This window comes from Colletotrichum karsti (genome assembly GCF_011947395.1).
Source record: "Colletotrichum karsti strain CkLH20 chromosome Unknown Scaffold15, whole genome shotgun sequence".
NCBI lineage: Eukaryota > Fungi > Ascomycota > Sordariomycetes > Glomerellales > Glomerellaceae > Colletotrichum > Colletotrichum karsti.
Window position 1 is genome coordinate 110,193 of NW_024065915.1, and position 16,668 is coordinate 126,860.

Genomic DNA, 16,668 nt, shown 5'->3' on the forward strand with positions numbered 1-16,668 from the left:
CTTTTCAGGGTCCAGACGTGATCACGAAGAGTCAGATTCAAGCACGTGCTTGCGCGATCTACGAGAAATCTCTGTTTAAATGGGCACAGTTGCGGTGACTGTGTCGTAATGCCTGTAAGACCAGAGACCCTGAGATTCATACCGTCTGCCCTACCCATAGTATCAAGCCACCCCGGCCGCTTGACGCGCTATTTTTCCTGAAAAAGAGAGACTGTCGGAAAATTCAGTCTTAGTTGGCGGGGACTTGCAGGAATCCTCCAAAATAGTCGTCGAGCCATTGGGCCGCCGTCTGCCCGGCTGTGGACTCCGTCGTGTTCCACCGACCAATTGAGCCGACGTAGCCATCGGGTCTGACAACAATGACGGCAGCTTCGTCCGCTCCAAGTCCCCCGAGCCATTTGTCTGTGACTGTGCGACCTTGCGTGTCGAGCGGTGCGACGTCGTCCAGGTAGACGGTCCAGCCGCTGCGGGAGAACACTGGCGGCAGGGACGAGATCTCGAAGTCGTTCTTGTCCGTTGAAGCTGTGACGAGCGTTAGTGCTGACTATCGGTCGACGGGAGTGAAAGGACTACTCACTTATCAGGGCAAAGGTGCTGAGCTCGCTCACAGAAGTATACCTCTCAGGACGCACATGCTGGTCGTCTACTCTCCTAGCCCGAGGCTTCTTCTGGTACGACTGCGCTGCTGCCTTTGATAATTGAGTAAATAGGGAGGACTCGGATGCCACAGAATCATTGAAGGAAGTGAGGAACGACTTGGCGGATGGGCTGGCAACATTGTTCAAAACAGCGTAAATGCGGAATTGTCCTAGGATAGGGATGTCAAGCTGGACATCAACCGGACAGGCATCGATGTATCGGGTGGCTTTCGCAGGCGGAAGGTTAGAGCCGGGCCTGGCAGCGCCTTTCACGGCTTCCGACCGGCCACGGTTGAGCTCGTTCTCTCCGTATTCGACGCCCACGCCGGAGATGAATCTCGTGTTTGTCTTGAAGTTCTCGGCCAGGCGCTTAGCATCGCCGCGCGCAATCTCGTTGGCGTGCTCAAAATCGAAGTTGATAAGGTCGTGTGCAATCTTCTTACGTTCCTGCTCATAGGACCCCAGAAGAATACCGTCCTTGGCCAGTCCTCTCAGTGTCAGGTTGAGCTTCCATCCGAGGTTCCAAGAGTCGTGGATACTGGTGTTCATCCCTTGCGCGGCCTTGGGGCTGTGGGTGTGGCTGGCATCGCCGGCGATGAAGGCTCTCTGGGCAGGGTCCGAGAAGCGGGCAGCAACGCGTTGAGCAACTGAGTAGTTGCCGAACCACTCTACCGAACGCCAGTTCACGCTGTAGGGGGCCAGGATCAACTTCGCCTGTTCCATCACATATTCTTGACCGAGGTCTTTTGATGAAGTGGAGGACTTCATCTCGATGTAGAAGCGCGTCATGTTGCGCTCTCTGGGGATGATGAGGATGGAGCCGTGCTGTTCCGAGAACACGACGGTCTTGCTCCAGATGTCGGGAAAGTCGGTCTCGAGTTCGCCATCAAGCACGCCCCATACTGAGGCGTGTGGCGTTCCTTGGGCATACGTGTCGGGGATGGTTTGTCGTACCTTGGACCTGGCGCCGTCGCAGCCCACGACATAATCGGTGTGGATCTTGGTAGGTCCGCTTCCATCGTGGTCGGCCTCGATCTGCAGCGAGCCGTCCTCCAATGCAGTGTAGGTCTGGAAGCTGTGACCTCGCTTGACCTCGAAGCCGCTTTTCCGGAAATCGTCGATGAAGACGGCCTCGATCATGCCCTGGTGACACAGCAGGATGTACGGCTGGAGAAGGTCTACCACGGACGCGGGGTAGTGGATGGAGCGGCTGAGCCGATGAAGGTCGTCTGCGCTGGAGCTCTGCCACATGCAGATGTCGTGCACCTTGACGCCGTCGCGGAGGAGCTCGTCGCCGATGCGGAGCATTTGGAAGGTCTCGATGGACTTGGGCTGGATGCCATCGGCGCGGCCTACTGTTGTTTGGTCGGGCCTTTCATCAATCATATCGACATTCTGGCCAAACCTAGCAAGCAAAGAACTTGATTGTGAAGAATGTTAGTCGAGTCCGGAGTTCTCGGAGCAAGTGGAGACACAAACCCGAGCATCAGGCCGGCGGGGCCGGCTCCGACAACACACACGTCGGACTTGCCATCGGAATCGCCTGAATTGCCGTTTTGGTACCGGTAAGCATGTCCGTTGGCGCTGCCATTGGTCTGCGCCGTGGCAGGCGTTGCTGAACTTGTCGTCATATTGATGAATGGATGTGGTTCAATGGGAGGACTGCTGGAGCTGCTTGACCGCGCTTATGCAGGGCGCGTCGGGTATCCCTCAAGAGTTGGAAGTGGTGAAGCTGTGTTTGAATTGAATGGCAATGGAGAAGATTCCGATTCAAGTTGGAGTATAAGAATAACGGAACGTAACCATGGAAAACCTCTGAGTGAAATCGTCTCCCAAAGCTCATCACCTCATTTCATGGAGATGGTACGATGTTCAGCTGATGATGAGGCGTCGAAAACTGTTTCTTTTCCCCTAGACAGATGTCTGCCATTCTAGACCTCGCGAGTCGCGAGTCGCGAAGCATTTTTGGCTGAGTTGCCATGATGGAATCCCACCTTCCTCCCACTCTCTGTTGTTCACCAGTATCTGGGTCTTGACCATCCCCCACTCTCGACATCGCCCCTTGCTCCATGGAGGGGAATGAATTGGAGAAGGAAAGGGAACCCGCGGGGAAACGCTAGATAAGAGCTCTCACTGTGTCCACTGATAAGCCCTACTCGGCAACTTGCCGATTCATATCCGATCAGGCGGATCTCTCCCAGTTCCCCCACCAATAGCCGCTCGCTGGTTCACGATCTTCGGCATCCCGAAGTCACTCGGGATACCGGTTCACTCTGGACAGCAGCGCAACGCGATAGAGGCGTGTTTACATTGGTGACTTTACACAAGTTCTTCGACAACTTGATCGTTTTCAATTGACTTGCTACCTCAATTGTACGTGTTTTGCACCCTAGTCTGAACGATGACGCAAGTGACGATCCCCAAACCGGGCCAAACTTGGCAAGATGTTGCTGCCAAGAAAAAGCTCATCCAGGCGGAAGCAATCGCTGCAGCCGTGCTTCAGACGGCCAACAACAGCAATGCTTCTTCCGGCATAATCGGCAACATTACTGCGATTCCCGACGCCGAGGCTTTAGTTTCGAAGATATCCAGCGGTGAAGTGACAAGCGAGGTTGTTATCAAGGCCTACATCCAAAAGTGAGGACTTAGTCTGCATCAGCCTCTTTGAGTTCGTCAAAAAGAAAATTGATCTGAGCTGAACTAACGGTTTTCTCATGTACCTAGGGCTTGCGAAACTCATGAAAAGGTATGTTCATCAACCATTGCGGCCAATACCCCGCTAAGATAACGGCTGCTAACTTGTTGTGTAAGACAAACTGGTTCGTGCAAACCTCGTACTCAAAGTTATGCAAGGGCTAGTCAGCTCACCATAGTTGCATAGTTTCACTGAGGTTCTTTTTGAAGACGCTTTGGAACGTGCCAAAGAACTCGACTCGTATTTCGCAAAGAATGGAACCGTTGTCGGTCCATTGCATGGTGTCCCGGTCACCCTCAAGGACCAATTCAATGTCAAAGGCTTTGACTCAACTTTGGGATATGTTGGGCGATCATTTACCCCTGCCAAGGATGATGCTGTGGTCGTCAAAATGCTGAAATCTCTCGGTGCGATTATCATTGCAAAGACCAACCTTCCCCAGAGTATCATGGTTAGTCTCGCGAGGCATGCAACGCGTGTCTTAAATGTTGGGTTGAAAGAATGAGACGGCTGACATTGATACACTTCGGTAGTGGTGTGAGACTGAGAACCCTCTTTGGGGTCTTACTACAAATCCCCTGAAGAAGGACTACACACCAGGAGGCTCCACTGGTGGTGAGGGAGCCCTTCTTGCTACTCAAGCCTCAATGCTTGGTTGGGGAACTGATATCGGAGGAAGCATTCGCATCCCATCGCATATGAACGGCCTCTATGGTTTCAAGCCAAGTGTAAGTCATATTCTAGAACACTGAGAGACTCCCAAACCTAGTGGAAGCTTCAGGTTTGGCTGGAAGTGAATTAACAGGTGAGATAGAGTGCTCGTCTGCCGTACCGCGGCGTTCCGGTCTCCACCGAGGGCCAAGAACATGTTCCATCTTCAATCGGACCGATGGCTCGTAGCCTGAGCACCATACATCTTACCATGAAGCACTTGATCAACGAGAAACCTTGGGAACTGGACTCCCGATGCGCTCCGATTCCTTGGAGGCAGGACGTGTATGAAGAGGGTCTGTCCCGTCCACTGACAATCGGTGTTCTGTTTGACGACAACGTTGTCCGACCCCATCCGCCAATCACACGGGTTCTTCGCTGTGCAGTCGAGACTCTCCGTGCGGCTGGGCATGAGGTGTTGGAGTGGAACGCCGACTTGCACGAAGACTGCATCAGAGTCATGGTGAGAAGAAGGCACCCTGCCATAAAGTTCCAGAAGTTCAGTGACTTACCAGACGTCATACAGGATCTCTATTACACGGCTGACGGTTGCGAGGATATCCGCAATGACGTCTTGGCCGGGGGCGAGCCCTTCATCCCTCACGTGGAGCGTCTCGTGAACCGCGGAAAGGCAATCTCGGTCTACGAGTACTGGCAGCTCAACAGGCGCAAGTGGGAAATGCAGCAAGCATACATGGAGAAGTGGAAATCCATCCGTTCCCCGACGACGGGTCGCGCGGTGGACATTGTCCTCATGCCTCCCATGCCCCACAGCGCCGTACCCCATGGTGGGTGCCGTTGGGTAGGGTACACCAAAGTGTGGAACTTCCTCGATTACCCAGCGTTGGTTATTCCAGGTGGCCGAGTTTCTGAGACTGATTTGAGCGAGCCTTGGGCTGATGCGCCTAGGGGCGTGGAGGATGAGTGGAATAAGAAGCTTTGGGAGGACAATGGCAAGGAGATGGCTTCGCTTGGTTTGCCAGTCGGGCTTCAGCTCGTTGGGCGCAAGTTAGATGAGGAGACCGTGCTTGCTGCTGGCAAGGTCATAGATGATCTGATGAAGGTTCAGAAAGAATAAGACCAATGAATAGATTAAGCCGAATTTCATGGGTGTTTATTCACATGAGCATGCTTGTGTAATACTATGATTGTTATTGCCCCCCATTTGAGTTTTCCGGCGAAAGTTCGAATCAAGTGGTACAACAAAACATTTTTCATTGTAGGACTGTTCTTTTACCTACCAGACATGAGCTGAAACACCTTGTCATATTTTCCTTTTGACATTATCCATCTAAGCGCTGTACAATTTTACTAACGAGGACACGTCATGTCAAACCACCAAGACACTCGCTGGAATACATGTATCATGACACGTCCAACACGTGACATCATCAAGGAGAAAAATAAGGAAACACATGGGAACATTTCTTGTTATGGGTATTTGCATTAAAACTCAATGTCTACAAGATTCGTGAAGCATGCAGTTATGCCTGTGTCTTCTTCCATTCCTCGTACTTCTTCATCACCTCTTCCTGGCTGGCAGGCATCAATCCACCTTCTGGGGCGGGGTTCGTCGACTTGAACCAATCACTCATCTTATCAAAAAGTTAGACAACAATACTTTGGGACTTAGAGGGTCGAAATGGGGATCTTACCTCTCCCATGGTGACCCACTCGACGCCCTCATGCTTGTTGATGTGCTCAATGATACGCTCGTGCATCAAGAGAACATGGGGTCTTCCGGAGACATCCGGGTGGATCGTCATTGGAAAGATGAACTCATCTGTGGTATCGTTCGTCAGCACAAAGTAACAGTCACTAGAGTTTCTGCCCATCAGCCCTACCGTATTCTCTGTAAAAGTAGTCGAAGTGGTCTTTCCAGATATCCTCGACATCTCTGTAGTCGTCAGTCAGCATGAGCCATTACCGACTCTGCGAGTTGGACTCGAGCTCACCTTGGGTTCACCCAACCATGTGAGTTGGCGGAGTTCTTGATAAACATCATCGGTGGCAAATCGTCAATGTACCACGATCCAGGGATTTCCACCAGACCAGTCTCCTTTCCTTTCACAAGGGGCTTCATCCACTCCTCAGCCTTCTTGGTGTAGTCGATCTTCGTCCAGCTGTCGCCTGTCCGCAGCCAGTAGGCCTGACAGTCGTGGTGGGACATGGAGTGGTCATACTCAATACCGTAACTCAGCAGGAGTTCGGTGCCCTCCTGACTGGTTTCCCACCAAGGGGCCACGCTACCCTTGGGAGGTTTGCCGCCACAGAACTCGGTAAGCATCTTCCACGTCTTGTCGAGAACGTCCCGCTGCTGTTCGGGGGTCATGTCGACAGGGTTCTCGTGGCTGTAGCCATGCAGGCCGATCTCGTGGCCCGCATCGCGCACCATGGCGCACTCCTCGGGGAACGTCTCCAGCGTGTGGCCGGGGATGAACCATGACGCCTTGATGTTGTATTTCTCGAAAAGGGAAAGCAGGCGGCGTGTGCCGACTGTTCCCGCCCAGATTCCTGTGCACGACTATGTCAGTTGTCATGATCTGGGGCTCAACAGGCACTGAAGTTGGCAGGGCTCAGAGAGCGGCCAGACGTACCTCTGCTGATGTCGCTCGTGCTGTCCTCTCCGCCGTAGGATCCGAGCCAGCCGGCAACGGCATCAATGTCGACACCGTAGCTATCACGATCAGGTCAGTCAGATCACCCCACCACATCGCCAAAATGCGTGGCATACCAAACGAGAACCTTCTTCTTGCCCATGTTGTTTCTTGTTGTACTGAGGTGTGTCTGTATTTGGAATGATGATTGGTAATGACAATGCCTTCGAATGTTAGATAGCCTGTATTGCAAAGGCTTCACAATCACATTTTATGCTCAGCTAGTGGGATTTGTCCGACGTCCCTGGAACTCCTCCATTGAAGCAGATAGGGAATTGTTCGGACAAGGACTCGCGGAGCTACTCCACATGAGCTCTCCCCGCGTTCAAGGGTAGGTGCCCACAGTTTCCCGATGCACGATTATCTGCAACGTCCTCCATTCCAGCACCGCCCCCTTACGACTTTGACATGGATGTTGTTACGCAAGCGTCATTCTTCATAGGCACTATGGCCTATCAAACAGTTTCAAATCATAATCACATCTGTAAGGAAGGAAGCCTCCGCCGGTGGTTGATTGTGATCCCACTTCTGCAGCATGTCTTCGTGAAATCAGCTCCACCCCCATTCTTGTATCCCCTCCAACGCCCACTCCTGAACAACAGGGATGAGCTACTCCTCACTAACCCCGCAGGCGAGCTACACGCGATAGTAGTCGCATGCGTTGTTCTGGCTGTCAGGCAAACTCCTCCCGGAACAAATCTTCCACTTTTACCCGCTAAACTCCGCGCCTGCAATCCACTCTTATCAAAAGTTGGGCTAAGTGGAAGCCGTGGAGCAACATTGTAAATGGATAGAAGGTGGAATTTTGGTGCCAAACTGAAACTAGATACAGCAACAGTGGAATTGGTGTTGTGTGAGGAGATCGCCTAAAGATAGGCCGGAGATGGAATCGAGGATGTTGGACGTGCTGGTATCGCGGCTTGGGCCATGAGGTTAAGTAATTCTACTGATAGCGTCCGTAAACACTATTTGCCTGAACCAAACATCGGCATTGCATCATCTACTCTCGGAACGTTTGAGACTCGTACACCGGTGAAGAATCCTAACCCGTCGAACTGTTACTTCATTGCTTGACACAGTACTCCGATACCCTTCTCTAGAAGTCATTTGATTCCACATTGGTCAGACCATACCCCAAGACACACGTGAAATAACCATCAGCATCATGTCCAAGGTATGCGAATCCTGTGCCCCTGCTCAATATCAAATCTCGGTAACTGGCCACTAACAAACACAGTTCTCACTCAAGGGCCGTGTTGCCATTGTCACTGGCGCTGGCAGGGGCTGCGGCTTTGCCTTCGTCTCAGGACTCGCAGAAGCCGGTGCAGACGTGGCCATTTTTGACGTGATCGACCCCGAGCCCTCAGCATTTGAGCAGCTCTCCTCGGCAAACGGGGTCAGGGCGAAGGCTTACAAAGTCGACGTCACATCTTTGGAGAGTTTGGAGAAAGGTTTTGCCGCAGTCGCAGCCGACTTCGACGGCAAACTAGACATCTTCGTGGCATGCGCGGGAGTCAACAAGAACGTGGAGTTCCTGGACACCACAGAGGAAGACTTTGATAGGCTTTACGGAGTCAACTGCAAGGGTCTGTACTTCTCGGCCAAGTTGGCCGCCAAGGCGATGATCGCGAACGGAACAAAGTGTGGCAGCATCATCTTCGTGGCCAGCATTGCGTCGTACATGGCGATTCGTTCTCAGCGGTCCACTGCGTACTGCGGCACGAAGGGAGCTGTGAGAGCTATGGTGGCCCCGATCGCCGCCGAGCTGAATGCTTATGGCATTCGCGTCAACTCGATTAGCCCGGGATATGTGAGAACCGAGATGACGGCACCTTTCCCACACCTTTTGGAGAGTTGGAAAGATGAGATCATGAACGGTCGTGTTGCGGAGCCCGATGACATTAAGGGGGCTTGCGTCTTCCTGGCCAGCGACGCTAGCAGGTATGTAATACTATTCGTCGATCGACCACACCATGAATGCTGACAACTATACAGATACTGCCAAGGAAGCGACATATTGGTGGATGGAGGCGTTACTAAGTGGTAGTTAGATGTTCAATGAAATGATAAGATGAAATTGTAAAATGCCCATGCCGTCCAGCTGCCGAGGAGAAGCCTGGAGAGAGATGAAGGACTTACAAGACACGTTCAAAAGATCCAAAGTCAGAGACCTCGCCACCGACTCTTACCACCAGCCCCTCTGACCAGCGGTTCACAATATCCATAATCAGCGTGTGATGTAAGACTGCTATCAGTGTGTGGCTTCATGAATGTACGTATTGCGTCTCAAGTCTAAACGTTGCGCAAGTTGATACGTGGTTCTAGCTTGGGCTCAGATAAAGAATCGCCATCTCGGGTCCTTCTCGCCATCCCTCAATTCCCGTGTCTCCACATCCTCAGCCCTCAAAGTCATACCCTGCTCCTTGTTCTTCTTCGCATTCTCGTGTCTCATCCATAGCCCGAGGCACAGCGTAAAGAAAATGCATACAACGTTGCATCCCGCCGTGGCAATCAACGTCGGCGCATACCGAGGCGCATAAGTCGTACGGAACGTAGCTGCGGACAGAATTCCTCCAAGGTTTCCGAGACCAACAAGCAATCCCGTTGTTGCAGCGCGTGAGTTCTCGCTGAGGTTGTTGTTGTTGTGCCAACTATGAACCAGCGAGCTGGGAATGTATGCACCGCCGGCCAGGAGGAAGCAGGCAAAGTAGGCAACTCCAATATTCGCCTGGGCGTCGATGGCAACCAAGATGATGAGACCTATCAAGCTGAGAGTAAGGCTTCCGATTATGTGGAATGTACGCTCTCGGTTGCGGTCAGAACTGTACGTCACGGCCAGTAGAACCAAAAAGCCTGCCACGTTAGGTGGTACCGTGAGCAAGTTTGTGGTTACTGTGTCGTAGCCTAGACGTCTGATGATGAGCGGGAGGAAGTTGGCCGTTGTGGCGAATGCAACGGGATAAGTCAAGCTGATGATGCACCATATTGGGAACTTCCAGTCATTCCAACTCCGGAAAGACTCCCTGAGACTGAACTTCTCTTCCACTTCGCAGGTGCCGTCCCTCAAAGATCTGAGGCTCGCTACTTCTCGTTCGGCTTCGTTCAGGAACCAGGCCGTCTGGGCATTGGCTGGAAGCCACCAAAAGGCAATAATACCGAACACCACGGTCAAAGCACCTATATAGTGGTCAGAAATATTGTCCTTTGGTGATACAGGAATTGCAGACCTTCGATGATAAACAGCCACATCCACCCATGGACATTAGGGTCTTGAATGCGGAACACTCCAAACGAGATCAAACCCGAGAATGCACTGGCCAGTAAAGCGCTGCCGAAGAAGATGGCAATGCGGAACCCCAGTTCACCACGAGTGTAGAACAGGGTAAGATAGAACACCGCACCCGCAAAGAAGCCGGCTTCAAACGCCCTGCACGAAATGTTCATGTTAGAATGAGTTCAAACGCGATGATAAGCCAGGCGTATAGTGTTCTTACCCCAAGATAAGGCGAATAGCTAACATGCCACCGAAGTTCTTGCAAGCAGCCTGGAGAAGCGCCATGCCTCCCCATCCTACCATCAAGGCAGGGAGCACGATGCGGCCAGAGAATCGCTTCGTCAAAAGGTTGAGAGGAAGGTCGCACAGACCATTAGGGATGTAGAAAAGCAGGATCAGAAGTGAGTACTGCTCCCCCACGAAGCCCAAGTCCTTGCTCATTCCGTCTGTTTCGGCATTTCCGAGATTGCTCTGAGAGATCGGTGTTAATCATTGGCTTTGAGACATCGCACAAATCACTCACTCTGTCAACGGCGTTGAAGAAGTACATGACGCTCATGAAAGGCAGCAGCCAGTAGTCCATCTTACGAACTGCAGCGCCACAATGGTCAGCGGTCAAGTCCGAGACGCCGGTAAGGAGCGACATGGGTAACACTGAAACTTACCGTAAGACTTCTCCGTGGCGGCATTGATCACAATCTGTGTTCCGAACTCTTGGTCCTGGAACCCACCCGCCTGCTTGACGCTTGAAGTTTCTTCTGTGGACTTCATTGTCACTGAGTCCGGGCTGAGTGCGGATTAGGTTTGCGGAGACAGACTGAGCCTCATGAGTCGCAAACACACGTATCCATGTCTGTTATTATATTGAACAGACATTTGCAGGCATTACGTATAATTGGTGGCCAAAGTACCCACGTCAAAGATAGTGGTCTTTCGCCAATTCCATAAACATTGCTTTGCAGTACCTTAGGTAGCATTGTTTCCAAGAAGTGAGAGATAACAACGCTATCTAATCATCAGGATGCAGAATGCTGCAACTCCAGTCCAAAATCCCCCATGGACAACCGGGGATTCTCACGGGCGTGCCAAATCTACTAGTACGGGGTGTGTTTCTGTCACTGCCGGTTGTCCATACTGGGGTTCGTCTGCGTTGGAAACATGGGTGGTGCTAGACAAGAGTGGGGGAGACTTCTTCACAGGTAATCAAACGAACTGGAGGGGGCAAAGCCTTCCCCATTTCTGATCCTTCACAAAGCAGAACTGGTTTCAGAGAGAAACTTGTACGATTTTCATTGATATCACATTTTATGAAATCCTGCTGGACAACTCGAAATGCCATCTAAGCTACAGCAATCTGAGCCGGTTGTGCTTGCTGTTGTGTCTTGAGCTTGTTCGCCATGGCCTTCTCCAAGCCCTGCTTGTAGAGTTGCGCCCTTCCGTAAGACTCCGCATACGACGCGGAGACTGCTTGTTCGACGGTGACAGGCCCGAACTTGGCTGGTTCAGTAGCTGACTTGCAAGTGGGGATGCACTCGACGAGGTAGTCCGGGTTACCAGAGACGAAGACAGGAATGGAGTAACGCTCTTGGCCCGACTTGTTGATGACTCTGTGGATATTGCTCTTGTACTTCTCATTGGTCCAACGGGCCATGAGGTTGCCCAGGTTGACGACGAATGCGCCTTCGGTGGGGGGAACCTGATCGGGGGTGGTCAGTACCAAGTGATTACTGGGTGTGTCTCTCGTCTCGGTGACTTACATCGATCCAAGTCTCGTTCTTCTTGTCCCAGACCTGGAGACCATCAACCTTGTCCTGAAGAAGCATGGTGATAGCACCGAAGTCTGTGTGAGCGCCAATGCCGCGGGTGAGCTTCTCGTCCGCGTCCGCAGGCTGAGAAGGGTAGTGGAGAAGTCGCATGGTAGCCACAGCACCCTCCATGAACTTGCTGAAGTAGCTCTCCTCGAGATCCAATGACAGCGCCAAAACTCTCATCAAGTCCGATGCCAGAGACAGGGCGGATGAGTAGTACTCCATCGAAGCTGACCTGAAGCCCTCCAGGTCGTTTCCAAGGCCTTGGGGCCACTGGTTCGGTCCGCTGTTAAGCTTCTTGTTGATGAAGTAGGGGTGATCCTCGGGGATCTCAGCGCCAATGTAGAAGCCTTCCTTCAACTCTGGCTGCGTTCCCTCCTCAAGGATCTGCGACCTCAGCATCTCATAGCCTCGGTTCCATGTGTTGTTCTCCTTTGCGACCTTCTGTTTCTCCTCAAGAGGAAGGTTGAAGAGCTTCTTCGCATTCTCCATGACTGCCTTCTGCTGCTGCAGTGGTACAGAGTGACCAACGATCTGGAAGAACCCATTGTAGAGGCAGCTGTCACGGACCTGGTCCACAACCTTCTGCTTCTGGGCTGGGTCTTGCGAGTAGAACCCTGTAAAAAGATGCCGGTGTGAGAAATTGCCTAGACTCGATTGGTGAAATGTGTCATGCTTTGGACCTACCTGAAAAGTCGATGATGGGAATCTCAAGAGGCGCCATGGTCATGAGAGTAAGACAGCTGAGATAGGTAATGAGATGATGTACTGAAGATGGGTTGTGTGACAGTAGGTTGTTTGCTCCTGGTGTTTATTCAACTCGAATCTGATTATTCCAAAGACAATCTCACGTTTCTTGACACGACTCGTCGAAATTATAGTCTAAAAAGCTGGGTATAGCTTCGAAGCATCATCTCAGTTCCATCACCACTCGCTCTCAAGCGCGTCTACTCGGCGTTCCGAACAGACTTGGCCATCGCGTGAGGATGAGTTTTGGAAAGTGGGGTTTGTGATAGCTGCGTTTAAGATGCTAGCGTGGGTTGTCACCTCCAACACCGTGAGTAGCAAGAAACTGTCATTGATCAGATAGACCAGGATTGATAAGTGGCGTAGAATCGGGTTAGACAGTGAGCATGGATGGTCCGTTGTCGGTGCTCGGCGATGACAACCCACTTTCCCCTCACAGTGAAGATTGATAAGAATCCCTCCAAGATAACGCCGCGTTGCACACCCCGGGTGCTCTTACCATCCGGAATTCATGTGGTGACCACCTTGCAAATACTGGTGGAACAGGAAAATGCCTGCTACTCGCCACGAGGTTGAAGAATTGGGGTAACAAGGATGAGAGTCTTCCTGCAGTGCTGCATCTCGGTTTCGTGCTGTCAAATTGACGTGCATGTCGCATGTCATCTTAAGAATTCACTCTGTAGCAATCTATGTATAGCTCCACATGCTTTCTATCCGAGAAGACAACGCTGTTTTACTAATATTATTTACGATGATTGGCTTCTCACAAATGTTGGCGGACAAAGATATCCAAACCATGCGCAACGACCATCAACTCCTCACGACTCCGAGAAACCGAGCTTCCGAATGCACGTTTACAGACTATGCGAGGAAGCTTTAGTTCACGGAGATATGTCGCCGCTGTTACGTAAAATATTGACTGGTGTCGATTTTGGTGTGAAAAGTTCTCAATTTGATGAAACTCGAAGTCAACGCTGATTGCGCAGTATCTAAACAGGTAGTCTCTACATGTTGAACAATCTAGACTGCATTATCGTCCTCACCATGCAAGCTCCTGCCGAGCCCCGCAGCTCGCCTTCTCAAGCTCGGAGCAGAATGACTCTTCCTCGTTCAGCTTCCCCGTGTTCATCTCCCCGTACAGCTTCGGCGTGGCTGGCCAGATCTCTCTGCCCCCTTGGTCAAGCTCTCTCTTCCTGTGTGCCATCACCTCTTCCCTGAGAGTGTTCTGGAAGTGAATTGGGCCCTAGATTCATGTTAGACGTTTGTGATAGGAAAGATGAAGTAGTTCTGCACACCTTTTCCTTTTCAGGATGAAGTTCACCGTTGACGAAAACGCTGGCGCTCAGGTTCCTCTGCGCTCCAATGCACAGGTCTTTGTCTTCTTCCAAGACCTGCTTATAGAATGCGTTGATTGCTGCGAACTCTTCATCCCCAGCACTATGGCTTCGGTAGACCTCATTCTCGATCCTTGTTTTCGTAGCATTGACTGGAATCATCCGTTGGATGTAGAAGAAGTTTTTACTAAATGATGTCAGTAAACGTTATTTGTTATAATGAAATCCCATGGTTGTGACTTACGTGATTGTCACCGATGTTGAGGGGAAGAAGAAGGTAATGGACCTCCGAAATTCGTCCTCCTCATCTCGAGCCTTCTTGTTGATGATCTCGTGCTCTAGACAACTTCCGCTTGGCTCAACCTTGTACTGAGTCAGGTCCGACACGCCAGCAATCAAAGGATGAGATGTTGGGCAGTGGTAGCACTCGTTGTAGTTCTCGATGACTGTTTTCCAGTTTGCATCGAGCTCCATCTCCCAAACATGGTCGTATTTGTAACCCCCGGCGAAGTCAAAGTTCTGCATCCTCGGTTTCTGGTAGACGCCACCAAACTCATCCTCCCATTTCACATCAGGCTCGCCTGCTTGGAGATTCACCCAAATGAATCCGGCAGGATCTATGCGGACGTGAATAGGAAGGAGGCCATGTTGATTCTTGTCGAAACCCCTCACTGTGTCGAATCTCGGTGCTTTTGCTAGGTTTCCCTTGAAGCCGTATGACCAGCCATGATACTTGCAGCTGAGAATGCTAGCCTTGCCAGAACGAGTCTCGACAACTGGATACGCGCGATGCCGACATACGTTATGAAAGCCGTTGATGTTGCCTTCTCGGTCTTGGATCAGGAAGAATGGGAAGTCCGCATAGTTGAAAGAGATATAGTCTCCGGCTTGCTTGAATCTCAGCGAGTGTGAAACCAAGATCCACTTTTTGGAGATGATGGCTCTTCTCTCGAGCTGGTGCAGTTCCGGGGATCGGTACCAAGAAGCTGGGAGACTGCGAGAGGGTTCAGGCTTGTCGTTCTCAGTTGACGATGCAAACCCCAGAAAGCGCCACATGTTGTCGGTTGAGTTGCAAATAAGTGGATAAGATTTGATGTGAAATGACTCTGGAAGTTGTCGAAGTTGAGGTTACGCTGTGCCTGATTGGACGAAAAACAACGGGTACGCAGCGTTCATGCCGTTCATTTCCAAGTCTTGGGTTCGAAGACCACTGTTTCTTTAAGACCCTAATACACATAGGAACTCTAGGTTGTTCAAGGGCGACCTGGTCGCAGCTATCTTGGGTGGGGAAGATTCTGGTCCAGCCACGAAGGCAGCGTGGTGAAAATGGGGGCGGGGTCACACGTCGGCGGGAGACCGGCTCTAAGCGTCTCACATGTTGATAAGGTACCCTCCACGCTGATGTTGTTGGTTTCAACAGATGGTAGTTCACGGAGATAGCAAAGACGGGGGATCTTTTGATAGCGTGACGCATAGTATGTATGGGTGCCTGTCAGGCAATAAAGAAGAGTGGTGGATGAGGCAAAGTTGAAGCGGAGGATGGTGATAGCTACCAACGTCCGTGTTAGGTAGTTGAAATGAGATTCCATGCCATTCTGAGATTATTTCGGTCAATAGTTATTTCAACCAATTGGGAACGAAGTCAATTCCCAAAGTGGCGGAGCTTGGAGGTGCGCCAGTGCCGAATTCTGTGACTCAGTGCGACGACACCGCTCTATAACCACTCAGTCTATGCGAGTAATCATTGTCTCTATGGATCAATTCTGTGAGTCCAAAGTGAGACAAGTGTAAAGTAGTTTAAACCGTCAACGTTATTGCAGTGTCTGTTTTGCTTCACGCGGGTTGTCGTTGATGTCGCCATAAAACTGTTCATGCAGCAACATAGATGCTCAAAGAATGAAAGAGTAGCTCTCAGATTAACGACTGTATCTTGGTTATGTGTTTTCGTTAAAACCTGCCGCAGTATTTGCGTTCAATCAAGATTACGAACTACCTGCTGGAGCTGCCTCGTGAAATATCCCATATAAAACGATCTGATGAATAATTAATAGTGGCTATGACGGGATGATGTATCATTGAGCACTACGGCTACACTTATGAGTCTCAAAGACTCAAGAGTTACATATCCGTTATTACAGTGGCGGTGTTATCTTAAATTTTTAGCTGAAGTAATCGAGGACTTGAATGCCAGAAAGAAAACCTACTAGTTGGCCCCGAGTATCCCTTTCCGCAATACAGACCACGTGATAAATGATGAATGCGACACATATTAACACAATGGCATGATTGCATGGTTCGAAGGTCAGAAATGACGGGATTCATGCGTGTAGCTGCCCAAGAGCATCCCTGAGATATTGGTTGCGTCGAGAAACTGAACATGTGTTCATCTCACCAGGCGAAATGGGCAGCATTTGGGCAGCCAGGCATTCATGGTGCGCCATCGTTGTAAGCATGAGCCTCCTTCACCTTGGTGTTCGGCTTTACTCTGTGTAGGCTTGATGGCCTCTCCCTCCGTCGAATCAGGAGGACGGCATAAGACGGTAAGCATAGCATTCGACGTGGCCCAATGACATATTGTCATCCACTTTTAGTCATATTACTTGTCTCTTTTTGGCCCTATATCATCGGGAAAAGTGTGGCATCAACTGGAATTCAATTACAGAGACGGGCACATCGCGTGCATGCAAGACGAAGCAGGCAGCAGGCTATGCCTGCAATGTCCAAATATGCGGCTTTTGATTCGCGGAGCACTCCCTCCTCTTTGGCTAGTCTTCCTCGTGTGTTGGATGTGCATTATAAGACAC

General features: G+C 51.0%; 6 protein-coding genes across 6 annotated transcripts; 2 read left to right on the top strand and 4 right to left on the bottom strand.

Annotated features, from left to right (window-relative positions):
* Positions 1 to 229: 229 nt before the first annotated feature.
* Positions 230 to 2,269, bottom strand: CkaCkLH20_05282 (FAD binding domain-containing protein; the record flags this gene model as incomplete). The annotated part of the gene is made up of 3 exons (XM_038888001.1): positions 230 to 522; positions 578 to 2,058; positions 2,118 to 2,269. 3 exons carry the CDS (start codon positions 2,267 to 2,269, stop codon positions 230 to 232), a joined length of 1,926 nt encoding a protein of 641 aa, XP_038746477.1.
* A 770-nt stretch (positions 2,270 to 3,039) lies between these two features.
* CkaCkLH20_05283 (amidase) lies at positions 3,040 to 5,122 on the top strand (the record flags this gene model as incomplete). Its single annotated transcript, XM_038888002.1, has 5 exons — positions 3,040 to 3,275; positions 3,520 to 3,784; positions 3,867 to 4,061; positions 4,148 to 4,507; positions 4,571 to 5,122. The coding sequence occupies 5 exons, from the start codon at positions 3,040 to 3,042 to the stop codon at positions 5,120 to 5,122; spliced, it is 1,608 nt and encodes a 535-aa protein (XP_038746478.1).
* A 406-nt stretch (positions 5,123 to 5,528) lies between these two features.
* Positions 5,529 to 6,804, bottom strand: CkaCkLH20_05284 (polysaccharide deacetylase family protein; the record flags this gene model as incomplete). Its single annotated transcript, XM_038888003.1, has 6 exons — positions 5,529 to 5,639; positions 5,700 to 5,827; positions 5,889 to 5,941; positions 6,000 to 6,558; positions 6,642 to 6,721; positions 6,779 to 6,804. 6 exons carry the CDS (start codon positions 6,802 to 6,804, stop codon positions 5,529 to 5,531), a joined length of 957 nt encoding a protein of 318 aa, XP_038746479.1.
* A 1,062-nt stretch (positions 6,805 to 7,866) lies between these two features.
* On the top strand, positions 7,867 to 8,748 carry CkaCkLH20_05285 (short chain dehydrogenase; the record flags this gene model as incomplete). The annotated part of the gene is made up of 3 exons (XM_038888004.1): positions 7,867 to 7,914; positions 7,951 to 8,642; positions 8,697 to 8,748. The coding sequence occupies 3 exons, from the start codon at positions 7,867 to 7,869 to the stop codon at positions 8,746 to 8,748; spliced, it is 792 nt and encodes a 263-aa protein (XP_038746480.1).
* A 285-nt stretch (positions 8,749 to 9,033) lies between these two features.
* On the bottom strand, positions 9,034 to 10,746 carry CkaCkLH20_05286 (major facilitator superfamily transporter; the record flags this gene model as incomplete). The annotated part of the gene is made up of 5 exons (XM_038888005.1): positions 9,034 to 9,878; positions 9,929 to 10,128; positions 10,196 to 10,446; positions 10,499 to 10,566; positions 10,641 to 10,746. The coding sequence occupies 5 exons, from the start codon at positions 10,744 to 10,746 to the stop codon at positions 9,034 to 9,036; spliced, it is 1,470 nt and encodes a 489-aa protein (XP_038746481.1).
* A 568-nt stretch (positions 10,747 to 11,314) lies between these two features.
* Positions 11,315 to 14,920, bottom strand: CkaCkLH20_05287 (rieske 2fe-2s family protein; the record flags this gene model as incomplete). The annotated part of the gene is made up of 7 exons (XM_038888006.1): positions 11,315 to 11,671; positions 11,733 to 12,400; positions 12,471 to 12,526; positions 13,574 to 13,773; positions 13,826 to 14,051; positions 14,109 to 14,617; positions 14,666 to 14,920. 7 exons carry the CDS (start codon positions 14,918 to 14,920, stop codon positions 11,315 to 11,317), a joined length of 2,271 nt encoding a protein of 756 aa, XP_038746482.1.
* Positions 14,921 to 16,668: the final 1,748 nt, after the last annotated feature.